This window comes from Phacochoerus africanus, chromosome 1 (assembly GCF_016906955.1).
Source record: "Phacochoerus africanus isolate WHEZ1 chromosome 1, ROS_Pafr_v1, whole genome shotgun sequence".
Lineage (NCBI taxonomy): Eukaryota > Metazoa > Chordata > Mammalia > Artiodactyla > Suidae > Phacochoerus > Phacochoerus africanus.
In genome coordinates, this window is record NC_062544.1 from 117,873,415 (window position 1) to 117,889,345 (window position 15,931).

The 15,931-nt window shown below is 40.9% G+C and overlaps 1 protein-coding gene across 1 annotated transcript in view; it reads right to left on the reverse strand.

Annotated features, from left to right (window-relative positions):
* The window catches only part of LOC125125736 (ERC protein 2-like), a 321,285-nt gene that overhangs the window by 36,882 nt on the left and 268,472 nt on the right, over nt 1–15,931 (reverse strand). Inside the window, exon 4 of the mRNA XM_047777166.1 lies at nt 13,714–13,861. Within this exon, the coding sequence (XP_047633122.1) occupies nt 13,714–13,861 (148 nt within the window). The remainder of the gene's footprint in view (nt 1–13,713; nt 13,862–15,931) is intronic.

Here is a 15,931-nt window from a genome sequence, read left to right on the forward strand (position 1 = left end):
AAGATGCCTGAACCCATACTGAACTTGGTTCTTTCAAGGTAATGTTTGCATCTCCTGCACAATTTTCTTTTTCAAGGGTAAATGATTGTCTGGCTCCCAGAAAAGCAGAAGAGGAGGTCTATTTATGAACACTGTCACTCAAATTCTTTCTTCTTTGGTCAAGGGAACAAGTCATGCAGGGTCTGTGTCAATGGATTGTCGCCAGAGACTGTTTGGGAGCACCATTCCTCAATGCACAGTGCTATCCTGTGGGAAAGAAAAACACAGTCCTGTCTCTGCACCTCAGAACTGATATCAACATCCTGCCCATTTGCGTAGCCCTCAGGGTTTTTACAGACCCTGCCCCAGAGAAGATGCTTTGTGATAATGCTTCTCTGTGAGTTATATAGCAAACAACATACCCATTTTACAGGAAGGTAAATTGATCTGCTCATCATTATTAAACAAATAAATGGAATGAGTAAGGATTATACAAGCCCAATGAGTACAATTCTGATCTTTCTTTCTTTTTCTGTCATCTGTGAAATCTAGAATTCTCAAATACACCCTGGTGGGAAAAAATGGCAACTGCACTGCAATGGAAAACAAAGGGCTTAAGAGTGTTATCCCTAAGCCAGATTCACTCACTAACTCCGTGACTTGGTCTTCCCATCTGCAAAGCAGGGATAATGATAGTACTATCTTATTTGAGGATTGTAATAAAACAACAAAAATACGATGCTGTGCCTAGGGTATCATTTCTTTAAGAAATAACAGCTATGTGAACATCTTAATGAACAATATATATCTCCTATTCAACTGTAGACTCCATCAAAGCAAATACTGTTATTTGCCTGTGCATCCTCAGAGCCCTTGATGTGAATGGAGTATGCAATGAACTAAATGCCCGGATGTGCTAGAACAGTTTCTGACTATCAAAACTGCAAAGAGCTTAGAGTTCTGTTAGTTTAATCCCTTCACCTCACAGATGGAAAAGCCGAGCCTGTGAGAGAGAAACAAATAAAGCTGCCTAAGGTTTCTCAGTATATTGTGGGTCAGAGCTGGGCTAGAACTGACCCTAGATTCATTCTCAGAAGCTGCAACTTCTATTACCTGCCAGGGCTTTCATGGTAAGGTGGGCTCCCTTGCTTTGCTTAAAGATTAAACATTTAATATTATACTTTCTAGATGGCTGCCAGAGTCAGATATCTTAGAGAGTATCAGGCCCCCAAACTCAGGGAGACTGACAACAGAAATTCTGCCTGGCCTCATGACCCACACACCCACTTTCTCCCCTAGCATCCAAAGTGGCTTGGGCATACCCAAGGTAGCCCAAAGCAGAAGGGTTTCCAGTTGGCTTCTTAGCTCTGTTTGTAACATCAGGAGTTCTGGGCCATGGGAAAGAGAAAATAAACCAACCTTGAGATGACCAATTAATTGGAGGTTTCTGGGAAATAAGAACCACTCTGGACTGATACCTTCGAGGTTGCCATTTATCAGTCAGTTGTCCTTTTTTTCTGAAATGGAACGCCTCTCTGTCCAATCTGAACTAGTAACCTCCTTGCACAATTCCATTCCCAGACTGTTGCAAAGATCATCGGAATAACGACTTGCTGCCTGTGTTCAGTGGGCATTTCCCAGTGACCATATCAGAGTAGAGACAAGAGAATGGAGTTTTGGTTGCTGTGTGCATTTTTTTTTTAATTAATTGCATCTAAACATTGCTGTTGTGGGGTTCTGGCTCCCCCACCTTGTCAACTCAGCAATTGCAATTGGGATATGACCTGAAAAGAATAGATTACAACTCTCCTGGCTGCAGTCTGTCCCCACTGCTCCCTCCCTCCCTGTGCTCACCACCCATCCCTGAAATCTTTGCTCACCTGTCCCTTTCTTAAGGAGGTGTCCTGGGAACATCCTGCTCAAAATCACCCCCACCTCACAGAACATCATCTATATTTTTCCTCATAGCATTTATTATCATTTAACATACTATATATTTGATGTCTTAATTTGTTTCTTACTAGTGTCCTCCACTAGAGTGCAAGCTCCCTTGGGGCAGGGATTTTTGTGTTTTGTTCCCTACAGTATCCCGTGTTCAGGATAGTATCTGGCACATAACGGATACTCAATAAAGATTAGCTAAATGAACTGTCCATTTTGTCCCATGACTACTTCCCTAAGAAGTTATAAAAATCTCTCTCTGCCCTTGCTCTCTAAGCTTACCTACCACTTGCACTAGAATTTTCTTTCCCAAATCTATGACTGGTATGTTAGCAGAGACAAACCTGACAAACAGTTGACGTTAATGTAAACTTTTTTTAAACATCAACCACTTTGTAGAAGAGAGCTATTTCTTAGTTAAATCCTTAAAACATCTGTAACTCCAATATTTCAACTTTGGGGCATTAATCTTAAGGAAAATAACAGAAAAAAAGATTTATGTCCTGAAATGTTCACCAAGTGTAATTATAAAAATGAAAAACTAGAAACGATTGAAACCTCAACAATAGGAGAATGATAAAAATTAATTATGGCAATGATGGAAATCATACAACCAAGATATATGTTTTTTAAGGCTTTTAAGGACATGGGAAAATGCACACAACGTTAAATGTTTATAAGGCTAAAAAAACTTTATTATGTAGTATGTCATGCGTTTGTTCAAATATGTATGTAGACAATGGAATGTAGGAAACTATAAATCTTAATGACAGTTATTTCTGAGTGGCAGGATTATGGGTAATCTTAGTTTTTTATCTACATTTTTCTAAGTTTCCATAATAAGAATATATTGTTTTTTACAATAAACATTTATTTATATGCTTGCAACTATGGAAAAATATCATTTGAATAATAAGAATGCTTATAAAGCAAAATCTTCATTACTTTTTAATATAGCGCTACATTTAAAAAAAAGTAAACATGGGAGATTCTGAAACTTTTACCTCTGTATGTTGCAGATGATGAAAAAAAAAAAAGTGGCATTGCTCTCCCAAAATAAGGATTTGAGTAAGAGTAAGGAGAAACTACCAGAAATGTTAAATTCTTAATTTGACAACTATCTTTCAGTAACCAGGAGAAGGGAGGGTGAAATATCTTTTTCCCGTTAAATTATTACTTGAAAAATCCAAAAAAAAAAAAGAGAGGAACTTCTGAAGCCAGGAAAGGGTAAACTTGGTTTGTACCACAATGTGATCAATGATGAAATCAACATGATTTAAACAGAGTTATTCAAGGGGCAGTATGAAGCAGGAAAAAAGGCCAGGGAAAGGACTTTTCTTTCATTGTGAAATTCAGCATCAGGAAGACACAAGGACAGGAAGTCAGATCTTTTTTCAATTCATTTGAAATGATAAGGTGAAGACAGCCTGAAAGGACTTTTAATGATATGATGAGAAGAAGGAAAGGAGGGGGAGAGAGAAAAGGACCAGGAGAAAACTGTTTTTATATGTTACATGATGAAGAAGAAAATGGAAAACTAAAGGGGAAAATGGCTTTCAAGCAGATACCCTAAGAATGAAACAAAGGCTCCAAGAGGCAAAGGCTGACATTTCATGCGGGAAAGCATTAAATGCAAGGCACTTGATCAAGCAGTCCCTGCTCCTCTTGGCAGTGGGTAATGCCTGGTGATGCAGGAAGAGATAAGTCACTCTCCCCAGCCTGCGATGTAAGGGTGATGAGAGGGGCTGGGGCTGGGAATGGTGCTCAGGGTCACAGAATGAAGCCTGCTTTTTCTGCTCCTTTTTAAGCCCCAGGTCAGGGGGGTAATGACATAAGAAGTCTCAAGGCAACCTGGGGACATCTGCTGGGAAGACCATGGAAGAGCTTTGGAGTAAGACCCCTTAGTAGCTGTGGCATCTTTGCCTAGTTCTTGAATTATAATCTCCTCCTCTCTAAAATGAGATTAATAACACCTGGCTTTCAGAGTTGTTGTGAGAATTAAATGAGATAATATATTTAAAATTCCTTGCCCGGTGCCAGCTCTACAGTAAAAGCTCAAAAACCGTTGGCTCCTCCCACTCTAAAATGTGAGTGGAAAACTATAATGAAGAGCAAGAATGCTGCACACATTACACCCTTATTTTATTCCTCTTGAAGCAAAGTCAGTCTAAGTTTCCCCCAAATCTGTATAGCACAACAGCTGAATCCCTCTCTCCCCAAAATACAATGGCTCCCTGGTGGCTGACATGTCTGAAACTCCCCATATACACTCACTGTTTTGGTGATAGATCTGAATGTTCTTGGAGGCAGTAATGAACAGGTTAAAGTTGAGGGGATTTCAAACATGTCTAATCCAATAAGAGGCTTGGTAAAACATGCGTTATCACTTAAAGAATAAATGTTTAAAAATAGAGCACAGATGTGAAATTTGAATAAAAAAAAGAGAGAAAGACAGCACGTGAGTGATCTTCTTGGCATTTGTATGCTATTCTCTGTTTTGGTCACCTTCAGCTAAGCCTGTTATTCTGATGTACTCTGCCAACTGCTAGATACTGTGGGGGTGCTTCAAATTACTGAAACAAAGCTGGCAAATCACTCTAACACTTAAAAGTCAGACCCATCTCCCCCTTTATGTGAGTGGCAGAATGCAGCGGTACAGTTGGCCTTTTCAAGTTTTTCTACTTAAAAAAGGTATACTTAAAAAACAAAGAGTAAGTTTTTCCTAAAACTAGCAATACTTAAACTAGTGTTCTTGAAAACTTAAGAGAAAGTATCATGGTTGGATATGCATTTGTCACAAAAGATAGGCTATGGATCGCCAATCATAAAATTCATAGGAATTCCTACTTCTGCAGAAAGGATTCCCTGCCCCCTCTAGAAAGCAGAGATTTTTGAACTTTGCACAAAAAAATAGTAATTTGCTCTGTTATGAGCTAATATCTGCCTTATAAGTGGTAGAGATGATAAAAATACCAAGTTCAAGGACAAAGTCAACATCAGCATCTCCTTCTACAGCCCAAGAGTGCCTAATACAGTACCATCAAAGGTGCTCCATGAATGTTTAAGGAAGGGAACTAAAGTGGTTTTCAAAACATGGCTTTGGAATTCTCTTGTGGGGAAAAGATTAAGGATCCAGTGTTGTCACTGCAGTGACTTTGAGCTGCTGCTCAAATTTAATTTCTGGCCCAGGAACTTCCACATGCCAAGGTCAGGAAAAAAAAAAAACCTGTAAAAAAAAAAATGGCTTCATTCCAATGAGAGATTCAGAAAGTGATCCATCAGAGTCAGCCTGATACTTTGGCAAGGTGCATTTCTAACAGCAATTTGAGAAATATATGGAATCATAGAGAAAACACTTTGCCTCCATAATTTCTGAGTGTTACCTTGTGTTGCAATTGGCAAACCAAATGGATTCCTTGAGTACTGGGATCGCGGCACCTGCTGGCTATAGAGTAAGAAATGTCTAGGCTAAGAGAGCAGACTAGCATCCTGACCAATCACTTGGACACTAAGAGTAAACTGTTTTCAGTAATACCAAGCAGTTAGGTTTTACCTCCATGAGAATGCTGAGAGAGATCTGAGGTGTTTTTTTTATTTTGTTTTTTGTTCTTTGTTTTTGTTTTTTTAAAAGGGATTCTGTAGAATATACTGTAAAGAAACATGGCAATGAAGTCAATGATAGAGATGTGGCTAGATTCTACCAGTGGGACATGAACCCAAAGTGAGTCTACAGTGAAAATCTGCATTTTAGCAATTTGATCTGCGGCAAGTCTGTGATGCATTACAATGCTGGGATCAAATCAAGCTTTTCTGGCACTCATCCAACCACAACATGAGGCTATGGGAACCCTACTGCACAGAGTTCCTCTACTGGTATTCAATTGTGCTCACCTCCTAAACCATAAAGGGTAATTAGAAGTCTCTGCATACCATGTAGTAGAAGTGTAAATGGGTAGCGCAACCAGGTGTGGTCCCAAGTAGAGATGAAAAGAAATATCTGGTCAACCATCCCACTCAGAGCCTTCCTGCTTTCCCTGACACAATGGTTCCCCCTCTGCTGAGATCCGATTTTGACTAGAACCCCACCCTTACAACCAGCTCTCCTAAACACAAGGCTCCAGGGTAGCATTGCCTTCTCCCATTCTTGCCATACCTGTTTGGGTAATTCTTGGATATAATACTATGAGGGTCTAGACAACACAGGGGAGTGGGGAATCAATTATGCTATGCTGATTTTCTTTTCTGTGGAAAGGTTCATTTGTACTGTATATTAGATTCCAGATGTAAGTGATATCATATGATATTTGTCTTTCTCTTTCTGACTTACTTCACTTAGTATGAGCGATTCTAGTTCCATCCATATTGCTGCAAATGGCATTATTTTGTTCTTTTTTATGGCTGAGTAGTATTCCATTGTGTATGCATAAGTAATGAGATCCTGCTGTATAGTACTGGGAACTATACCTAGTCACTTATGATGGAGCATGATAATGTGAGAAAAAAGAATGTATACATATATGTGTAACTGGGTCTCCTTGCTGTATAGCAGAAAATTGACAGAACACTGTAAACCAGCTATAATGGGAAAAAAAAATCATTAGAAAAAATTTATTCTGTGCAGACCTAGCATAGCTTCCAGAATGTTAACCTGGACATAGGACTTCTCTTCTCTGCAAGCTCTGGGGTAAAACATAGACAATCAGTGGATGAGGCTCCTGGTCTTAATGCCTTCCTATTCCCAACTGACCAGTGTTTCCCACTAACCAAAAGCAATGCCCAGAACTGGTAGGAAAGGGAAAAGAAAACCAAGCACAATTTATCTCTGAACACGAGAGCATTCTAACCAGTTCTGAGAAATAAGCTGGTTCTAATTTTAACTAAACAATAGTGTCTGGCCCTCATTTAAAAAAGGCATTTTCATCAGGGATGTGCATTTCACTACTTCAGCACACAGGGGAGCATTTGGGAATAAGGCTTAGGGGGTAAGATTTAGTTTTAAGCTTTCTTCAAAAACCCTTTAGCAGCAGGAAAATCCAATGATTTCAGAATTAATTATTTTGATGTCAGTCCTTTCTTCAAGGATAGAAGAAAAAGAGCTGGAGGGACTGAATCCAAGACAAAAGAAAGAAAGATGGTAAATTTTAATAATTATTTTTAGAATTAGTATCCTTAAAGAAAGAAAAAGAAAAAAAAAAACTAGAAACCTTAACTAATTCCCAGTTGAGTCCCTCTTCCAAAATTGCAAAAATCTGGAAGGCAGATTTAAAAAAAAAAAAAGAGTAAAAGTGTCAGAGGTGTGTGCTTGTGAATGAGTGGAATTGGGAAGAATACAAAAGTTGGATAAACTTATATATATCTACTACAAAACTATGATTAATCCTTTATCTTTTTTTTAAGCAACAAGTAACAAAATTAATTTCTACTGTTCTTTCACCTTTATACTGCACCTAGTCTAGAGGCAACCCAATGTCAACACCCAAAGAGTGTCATAAAGATTCTTTTGTTGTTAAGCATAGTTGGAATTTCTGAATTCATTTCATATCACCTTCTCTGGCTCTCTTGACAGATGTTTAACAGGAGTTTAGACACTTCTAAGCAAATGGTTTTTATGCGACACCCAGAAGTTTTCAGGGAAGAAATGGAGGGACTCTCTTCCTAATGTCGAGTAATTTCTGCCATATCTGGGAACTCAGTGGCATCCAATTCACAAAGAGCCTCCAAAATTAGAAGGAATTTAATGATTACAATGAAGAGACTAGACAGAAAGGTTCAAAATGGATACCACTACAAATAATTCAAGTATGGGAAGAGGTATCTCTGCAAAGTGTCTTGCAACGTGGCAAAAAAGAACATGGCACCATTCAGCAGGTCTGTGTCTTCTACCAACTCCTCTAAGTTTGTGGAGGTTGTCTGGAATATTAGGTTCAGAATTATGAGGCTAAGTCTCACCTAAAGTTATGAATAATCAAAGAAGTCTCTTTTTTTAATAAGCTATCCTGGCAACTCACTCATTCATTCATGTATACTGTCAACAAGTACTTGCCAAATGCCTACCATGTGCTAGCAATTGGGTTAGGCCTGAAGATAAATGGTCAGCAAAAAAAAAAGCCATGAAGCCACATTCTCAGGCCCCATGGAGCTCATTAACTAGCAGGGCCGATGGTTTCTATTCAAATAATTAATCACCAAAACAAATGCAAATCTGCATCTCTTCCTGTGCAATTAAATGATGTACCTGTGCCACAAGAGTGCCAAATTGGGGATTTGACCCAATTGAGAAAATCCCAGAAGGCCTCCTGAAAAAGGAATGTTGGACTGAGATTAAATTGAATCAGTAGGTGTTACCTAGGTGAAGAAAAGTGCGAAATGTGTTCCAGGCAAAGGGAATCACATGTACAAGACAGAGAGCATGTTGGTTTGAATTTGTCTTTATCTCACCAGCAAGGGAAGCCAAGGAAGATCTTTCAGCAGTGAGAGCCAGACGGTGACAGGCCTATCGTGATATTTATCTTTAGAAAGGATCATGCTTCTGCCCACTGAGATTTGAGAACCTCTGGCAGGGCCTAGAGGACAGCTGTACTTCTCCAAGGCATAGCCACCACCCTGAGTAGGCCAATGGCATGGAGGTGGTCACTACTGTCCGTGTGCCTACCTACTTTCAGCAAGGACAGTATAGCATTTGGGCTCCAATGATACATTATTGAGACTGCCAGAAAGTCAGGGAAGGCATTTTGTCAAGGGGCCCCCTTCCTATTCTATTTGAAAATCTCATTAGCCATCACAGGGAAATTCTGGCATTAGTTTGTCTTTGTGGCTCCAATGGAGTGCCAAAGCTTTTTTTAAAAAAATGCAGGTTAAGCACTGGACTCCTTTGAGGCTGCAGCCAGGGGATTTGGAGAGTGGGCTCAACAGAGCAGCCTTAAACGGGGCACTCTGAGTATACTGGAGGCAATCCACCCTGTTCCAATGAGGCATGGTTGCTGCATTCTGTTCCCCAGCTTCAGAGAATTTATGTTCCAAAATATACCATTCTTAGTTTCTGCACAAGAGTGCAAAACAGCCTGCTCCACCCCATTATCACTCTGATGGCTAGCCTCTTCATTACCTTGTTCACCCTAGCCTCATTGTCCTCGCTGCTATACTCAAACACACCAGAGCTCTCCTGCCTTTAGGGTTTTGCACTGGCTCTTCCCCCTGCCAGAACACCCTTCCCCTATTAATCTACAGGGCTCACTCTCTCACCTCTCAAGTCTCTCAAGTCTTTGCTCACATGTCTTCTTCCCAATGAAGGCCATCCTGTCTGCCCTTTTTCACAGTGTCACCAGACCCTCAGTCCTACTCTGGCACTCCTATTGTCCTTATGCTGGTCTATATTTTTACTTTTCCTATCATATAAATGACTTATTTATTATGGTCATGGTCTATTACCTTTCTTCCCACCCCCTCTAATTTAAAGAGTAAGCTCCATGGGAAACAAATTGTAGATACTGTGTGTAAAATATCAGTTGTGGACAAACTCCCAGAAGTTGACAGAGAACCTGGCACATAGTAGGTATGTGATACATTGGGTAATTGTTTGATTATGAGGAAAAAGTGAGGTAATATTTGTAAATTTACCTATATATAAAACACATGGCATAGACGTGGCTTATGGAAGTCATACATTCATATATACAACAAATATTTATTGGGTGCCTATTATGTGCTTGGCAAAATGTAATAGCTATGGGGATTGTTGAATAAGCTGCTTGGATTCAGTCATTGGGAATGGTGTGAGCAGAGAGACCTGCACATGAGGAGCTCAAAAGACAATCTGAAGAGGATGACATCTCTCATGAGTCCACCTGCCTCAAAATTCTTGCAGAATACTGGGCAGATGAGCACCCAGATTGTGATCCTCTCCTCCTAGATGCCTAAAAGAGCTGTGCTCACCCAAGTCAGCCATGCGGGTGATGACAAGTGAGGTTGGCCCTCGCTCTCCCAAGGTTGTCCCCTCTGATTGATGTCTATGTGGGCTGTATACACAAACCAAGCAAATTTAATAAGTGCAGTGGGCCTATTTAGTGCAGGCTGGGATCTGGAGTCTAGAATTCTTAACATATCTCTTCACTGCTCCCCTGTGCTTGGGCTTTAGGGGTACTCTTTCTGCTCTTTCGCCTGCAGTTCAAAAGTATATTCTCAACAAGCTGTGATTCCAAGGCATGTGAAAACAGCAAAGATAAAATCAAAATGAAACCACCTCTGAGGGTTGATGGTAATGAAATCAAGTAGTAGCAGTAGTAGTAGTAGCAGTAGCAGCAGTAGCAGCAGCAGCAGCAGCAGCAGCAGCAGCAGCAGCAGCAGCAGCAGCAGCAGCAGCAGTATACTAGCAGCTCACACATATATAGCAAATGCTGTGTCACAGGCACACGTAAATCACTTTACATTTTACATCTGTATATTTACATTATATCTCACAACACTTTGAATTAGGTATTAAGCCCAATTTACAGATGAGGATACCAAGGCTCGGGGAGGGTTAGTATTTTGTTTGTGATCATTCAGCTAACAAATGGTAGAAACAAAATTCAACCTAAGCAGGTCAGCTCCAGATGACACCTGGCAAAATCCAGTTAAGATTGTGCGGCAAAAGTCTCTCTCATGGTTTGTCCAGCTGTGAAGCCTGAGCAGAGTACCCAACCTGTCTGGACCTCAGTTTTCTTCTCTCACAGAGCATCAGCCCTTCCTTTTTGGTGGGAATTGGTGAGTTAATGTACATAAAGCCCTTTGATCCATGCCTGGCACATGACAAGAACTCAAAAGCATTAGTACTTGTTGTGGATATGATCAAACAGCCTAGAGCTCTAAGCAGAACCCCCTCTTTGTGAATGGCTGGAGAACATTTTTAAATGGCTATCTACTTCAGGTACACAAAGATAGGGGGACCTCACAATTTCTCAAATACCCATCTGCTTGTCATTCTGAATTACTTCCTGAACATGGTGGGTTATGTGTGGACTCAGGTGTACTATACAAAACCTGAGCTCTACCACTTGCAAACTCTGTGACTCGGGCTGGTTATTCCATACTCTGAGTCTCAGTGATATCCCCAAGAAAGAGAGGTAATCCTGACACACACATCACAGAGTTCCTGGGAGGACTGTGGGACGAAATCCCCAAAGAACATATGATTCACATTCTGGCACAAAGTATACTCTCAATAAAAGGGAAAATGGAGATGGCATGTTTTTATAAGCAAATTATTCACTATTTTTAGAATCCTTACCATTTACATCACTAATACATAAATTCACATGCTTTCTCACTCTGTGGCCAGTAGGGTATGGAGAAGAATTACAAACCTAAGTCTGATCACAATCTGGGTGTTCATCTGCCCAGTATTCTGAAAGGAGCCCATCCTCCTCCTTTACTGCTTCTTTTTCCACAACAGCCCATCAGATCCTGCTTTATCCCTGGCGGGAGCCTAACTCTGCATGGCTGGGGTTTCCCAAATGTGCCCCATGATACCCAAAACCGAGCCTGTTGTGAATAATGAAAGCTTTGTACAGTTTCCCAGGAGCAAATTGAAGGACTACACTCAATCCTTCCTGGAATCCAGGAGTACATTTTCATGATGCTGAGAAAGAAAAAAAGCAGCCTTAAAAAAAAAAAAAAAAAAAATTCCTGGAATTCCCTCTGTGGCATAATGGGTTAAGAATCCAGTGCTGTCTCTGTAGCAACATAGGTTCAGTCCCTGGATGGCACAGTGGGTTAAGGATCTGGCATTGCTGCAACCATGGCATAGGTCTCAGCTGAAGCTTGGATTCATCCCTGCGAAGTTCCAAATGCTGTGGAGATTTGGGGAGGAAAGTAAGAGCCAAAAAGAAAAAATTAATCCAATGTGCCTGATAGTAAGGCTTCTGGCAGCCTTGTCTTAATAGCAGTGCCAGGCTATTTCAGAAGAGCTGACCCTATAGGATGGCCATCAAAACTAGAACCATCAGCAAATACATAATGAAACTGCATTCTAACTTAAGATACAGTGCTATTATCTGTGGTTCCAGAATTTATGGCCACTGAACACTGGAAATCATCAAAAGAGGGGAAGGTCAAGATGTGATACAGCTCTTATGTACCCTCACCCCTACTGGTGGGGGTGAGTGTCTCCTTAGCAGCTGACTGACCTGAGACCTTTGGATCATGTATGCATTGTAGCTGGACCCGTGGTACTTGGCGGTACTATCTGGGCTGTAGCCAGCATCACAAGTACATGGCATATTCATGCTCAGGGGCTGTTTCCTAGGTCTATAAACCTGTGGGAGAAAGCTACAATGATTAGGTGCAGGAGGAGAGAGTGCAGGGTACACAGGGAAGGAATAAGGAGAAAGCAAAGGAGGAGGTCCATCTTGACTTTCTGTGGCAAGTGGGTGGAAAAACCAGTTTAGAAGATGCACAGCTCCAAATAAAGAGGTCAGATATAAGTGGCCCCTGACCCCCAGGGTCAGCACTAGCAAGGCATGCTTCTCTGTGGAATGACCCCAATGTCTGGCAATGACTAAGATCCCCGCACTCTGCAGGAGAGGGTGCCCAGGTGTGGCGGTGTGCGCTCTCCCCCAACTCCCACCTCAGCAAGGCATCCGCATGAGAATTAGACTCTAGCTCATGGTCAAAGAATGCCTTTTCCTTCCTGAGGAGGGAAAAAGTCGGCCCATTTGTGAAGGGAGAGAGCTTATCCTAGCAGGCTTCCTTTCCACTCACCTTATACACTGTGCTCAGCCCAAATCATCCTAGCAGGCAAAGAGCCAGTCCTGGGGTCTGAAATCAATAAGGACGTACCCTTACATGGTACCATGTGGCATTTAGAGAGCCAAAGGCTGCTCTATCTGAGATGTAGCAGACACTTTGTAAGACCACTAAACCACTGATGGCCATTATCTGCTGAGTTGGTTTCATAATGAAGCTAGAATCTGTGTGAATATCTTTAACCATTGATTCAAAAGGCCCTCACTTTATATGTGGAGGAGAAATAATGTCTGAAGATTTCAGGGATAATTTTGCAATATGCTTCAGGAATAAATATTTCCATTTGAGCTACTTCTAGAAAACCCTCCAGAAAGCAAAGAACTTTCTGCACAAGTTAGGATTTTGTCCCTCTTTCCTTTCCCCTCAGAAGAAATACAATGGCCTAGAGAGGAGGAAAAAAAAACAAGCAAACAGGATAATGGGGGTAAACAAGTGATTTAAAAAACATTTGACTAAATAATGGCTGGGGAGGTGTCCAAGCATAGTCTAGCAGTCACCAAGCACGGGGGCTGGAAGACGGTCCTTGGCCAGAAAGTCCTGGGGGCAAACAGCTGAAGAATCAAAGTTGGAAGTATGGATAGAAAGAAAAGGAAAGAACAGGATAATGGGAGTTATTAACGGGCCCAGAAAGTGAGCAAGACAGAAGGTTAAAGGTCCAAAAGGAAAGAAGGTGCCCAGAATTTAACTAGTACTCTCTAGAATTTAGTCAGATATCATACAAAGTCCTCTGGAAGGAAGAGAGCTGAAAGCTATTTGTGGGGCGATGACTCTAATTCAAAAGAAAGGAAAACAGCACTAGTTGCAACCACACAAGCCCAGGCACATGCACATAAACATAGAAAAACAATAAAATGGTGTCCTAATGATAACTTGGACCATTTCACTCCTACCTGGTTTTAGCTGCTTGAGCCTGCAGGATGGACAGTTGCAAAATGAAGAATAGATAAACCCAGAGAAAGCACCCAAGGCCCCAACCCCAGCAGAACACACCTTTCATGTAGGAGGCCCCACCTGCTGCTTTAACTGATGCACTAGTCGATCTTTTTCCCGCTTGAGGGCCATGACTTCTTCCTGCGTCTTTTTCTTTTTGGAGGCAGAAAGTTCCAGCAAGGCAATGTTTGCATCCTTTTCACTGATTGCTGCAAGCAGTGCTTCCTGTCTGGTAAAATAAAGATGATTGCGATGATTTTTATAAAGTAACAAAAAAAACCCCGAGCATTTTTAATTGAAATGAGCCATGAAGCATTATCTTAGGGGAGCAACTATGGACAATGTTTAAGAAAAACTACCTGCTTGACTCTCAGAATGGACAAATTCGTTTGGGTCACTGTATCCTCTAAGACACACATCTTTCAGTGGCTTCACAGACACAGTTACATATGAGAAATGGAGGGAGTCAATCTGAACATTCCTTTCTAAGACATCTATCCATTCATCCATCCACTCATCCATCCACTCATTCATCTGACCATCCTTTCATCCGCCCATCTATTCATTTGCCAGGTAAGGTTCTAGGTACTCCAAAGACAACTCAACACAATTGGGCAGGAATTTCAATTTTGAGTATTCTTTTTTTCATGCAAGATTTTCTTTTGAAGAAACATATATAGAGATACTTACTAGGATCTCCTTTCACTTTTCAAGAGAATTATTAATATTCTCTTGTCATTCCACCAAAAACCAATGCTTCCTCAGTCTTCCTTATCCCAGTAATTACTGTGCCATCCACTAAGTAGCCTAAACCCCCAAATTAGAAGTAATCCTTGATTCCCTTTCTTCTCTACTCAGAGCCAATCCATTGACAGCTTCAGTAGGCTTTATTCCAAAATATATCCTTCATCTAAACTGAGGTGCTATAAGCTCCCAACCACGAGCACCTACGTGTGCAGCTCACCCGTTTGGCTCGCTGGTATAGAGACCCAAGTAATCTTTAAAAAGTTACAAATCCAGATTCTACCATTCTCTCGAATGAAAAATCCATTCCATCACCCATTAAACTTCAAATCCAGACCTTTTACTGATGCCTGCAATTCATTACACCAACTGGCCCTGAGCACTGCTCTGAGGTTATCTTGTACCTAGTCACTAGGCCCCAGCACATTTTGCTCCTGATCTCTTTTCTAGTCCTTGAAGATGTTACACTCAGTCTCACTCATAAGCTTTGCCTTTGCCATTCCCTCTAACTGCAATGCCTTTGCCACACACAGCATCCTTCATGTCTCAGCTTAGAAAAGCTCTCCCCAACCACTCTCCCTAGTAGTGTCTTTCCAGCTTCCACCTCCTGCCCAAGTCACTAGCCTACCACATTACACTGATTTTTGTTTTTCATGGAACTCCTCACTGTTTCAAAGGATATTAAGATACTCATTATTAATTTTCTAAACTTGATACTCCATGAATTAGAACCTTATTTGTCTTATGAACCACCCAATTATCCAGCTTCCAGAAGAGCATTAAGCACAGAGAAGATGTCAAAAATGTTTGTTCATGCAATAAGTAAGTTCACTTTTTACTTTCCAAAAAGTTTGGAAGAAACTACTGGACAACTCTTCCTCTCATTAAAATTACAATGCTTTGACTGCTGATTAATTGCTTTCTCAGAAAAGTATTACAGTTGTCCCCTCCCATTTTACAGTCTAATTTTCTGTCAACATCTGTTGCAAATTTTAACCTGGAATTCTGAGACCATTATTGACAAGGAAATAGTTCTCTTAGTATGTTTCATTTAGTCCTCCTTTCCCCTGACGAAGTCTTATCCCAACCATCTGTGACACTTTAGCAATATTCTAGATAATTTAGAGGACTCCATAGCCCCAGAAAAGTCTCCATTTGGGTACTTTCTCACACGTAAGTCCCAGGACTAAAACCTGGTCATGATTCTGTTTTGTCTTTTTTTAATGCCCATCACCAGACCGGGCCCTCTGCAGATATTTGGACAGGATCGTCATTATTTGGATCTCAGATTTTTTTCCCTTTCCACTATAGGGATTTGTATGCACTCTTCTGGGCCCTGCTCATGCCAGGCAGTGGGAGCTTCTGTCTGAGGCTCAGTCAGGCACTTCAGCAACAGAAATGTTTCCACTTTTCAGAAGAAAACCAGTGCAGGCTGGACTACAAATAACAACACTAATATTCAGCTTCCCAGAACCTATCTCCTTCTGGATCACATCTTGAGATAATAGAAATGTTGGCCATTCTTAGCCACAGCATATTTATATATAAGGCCAAG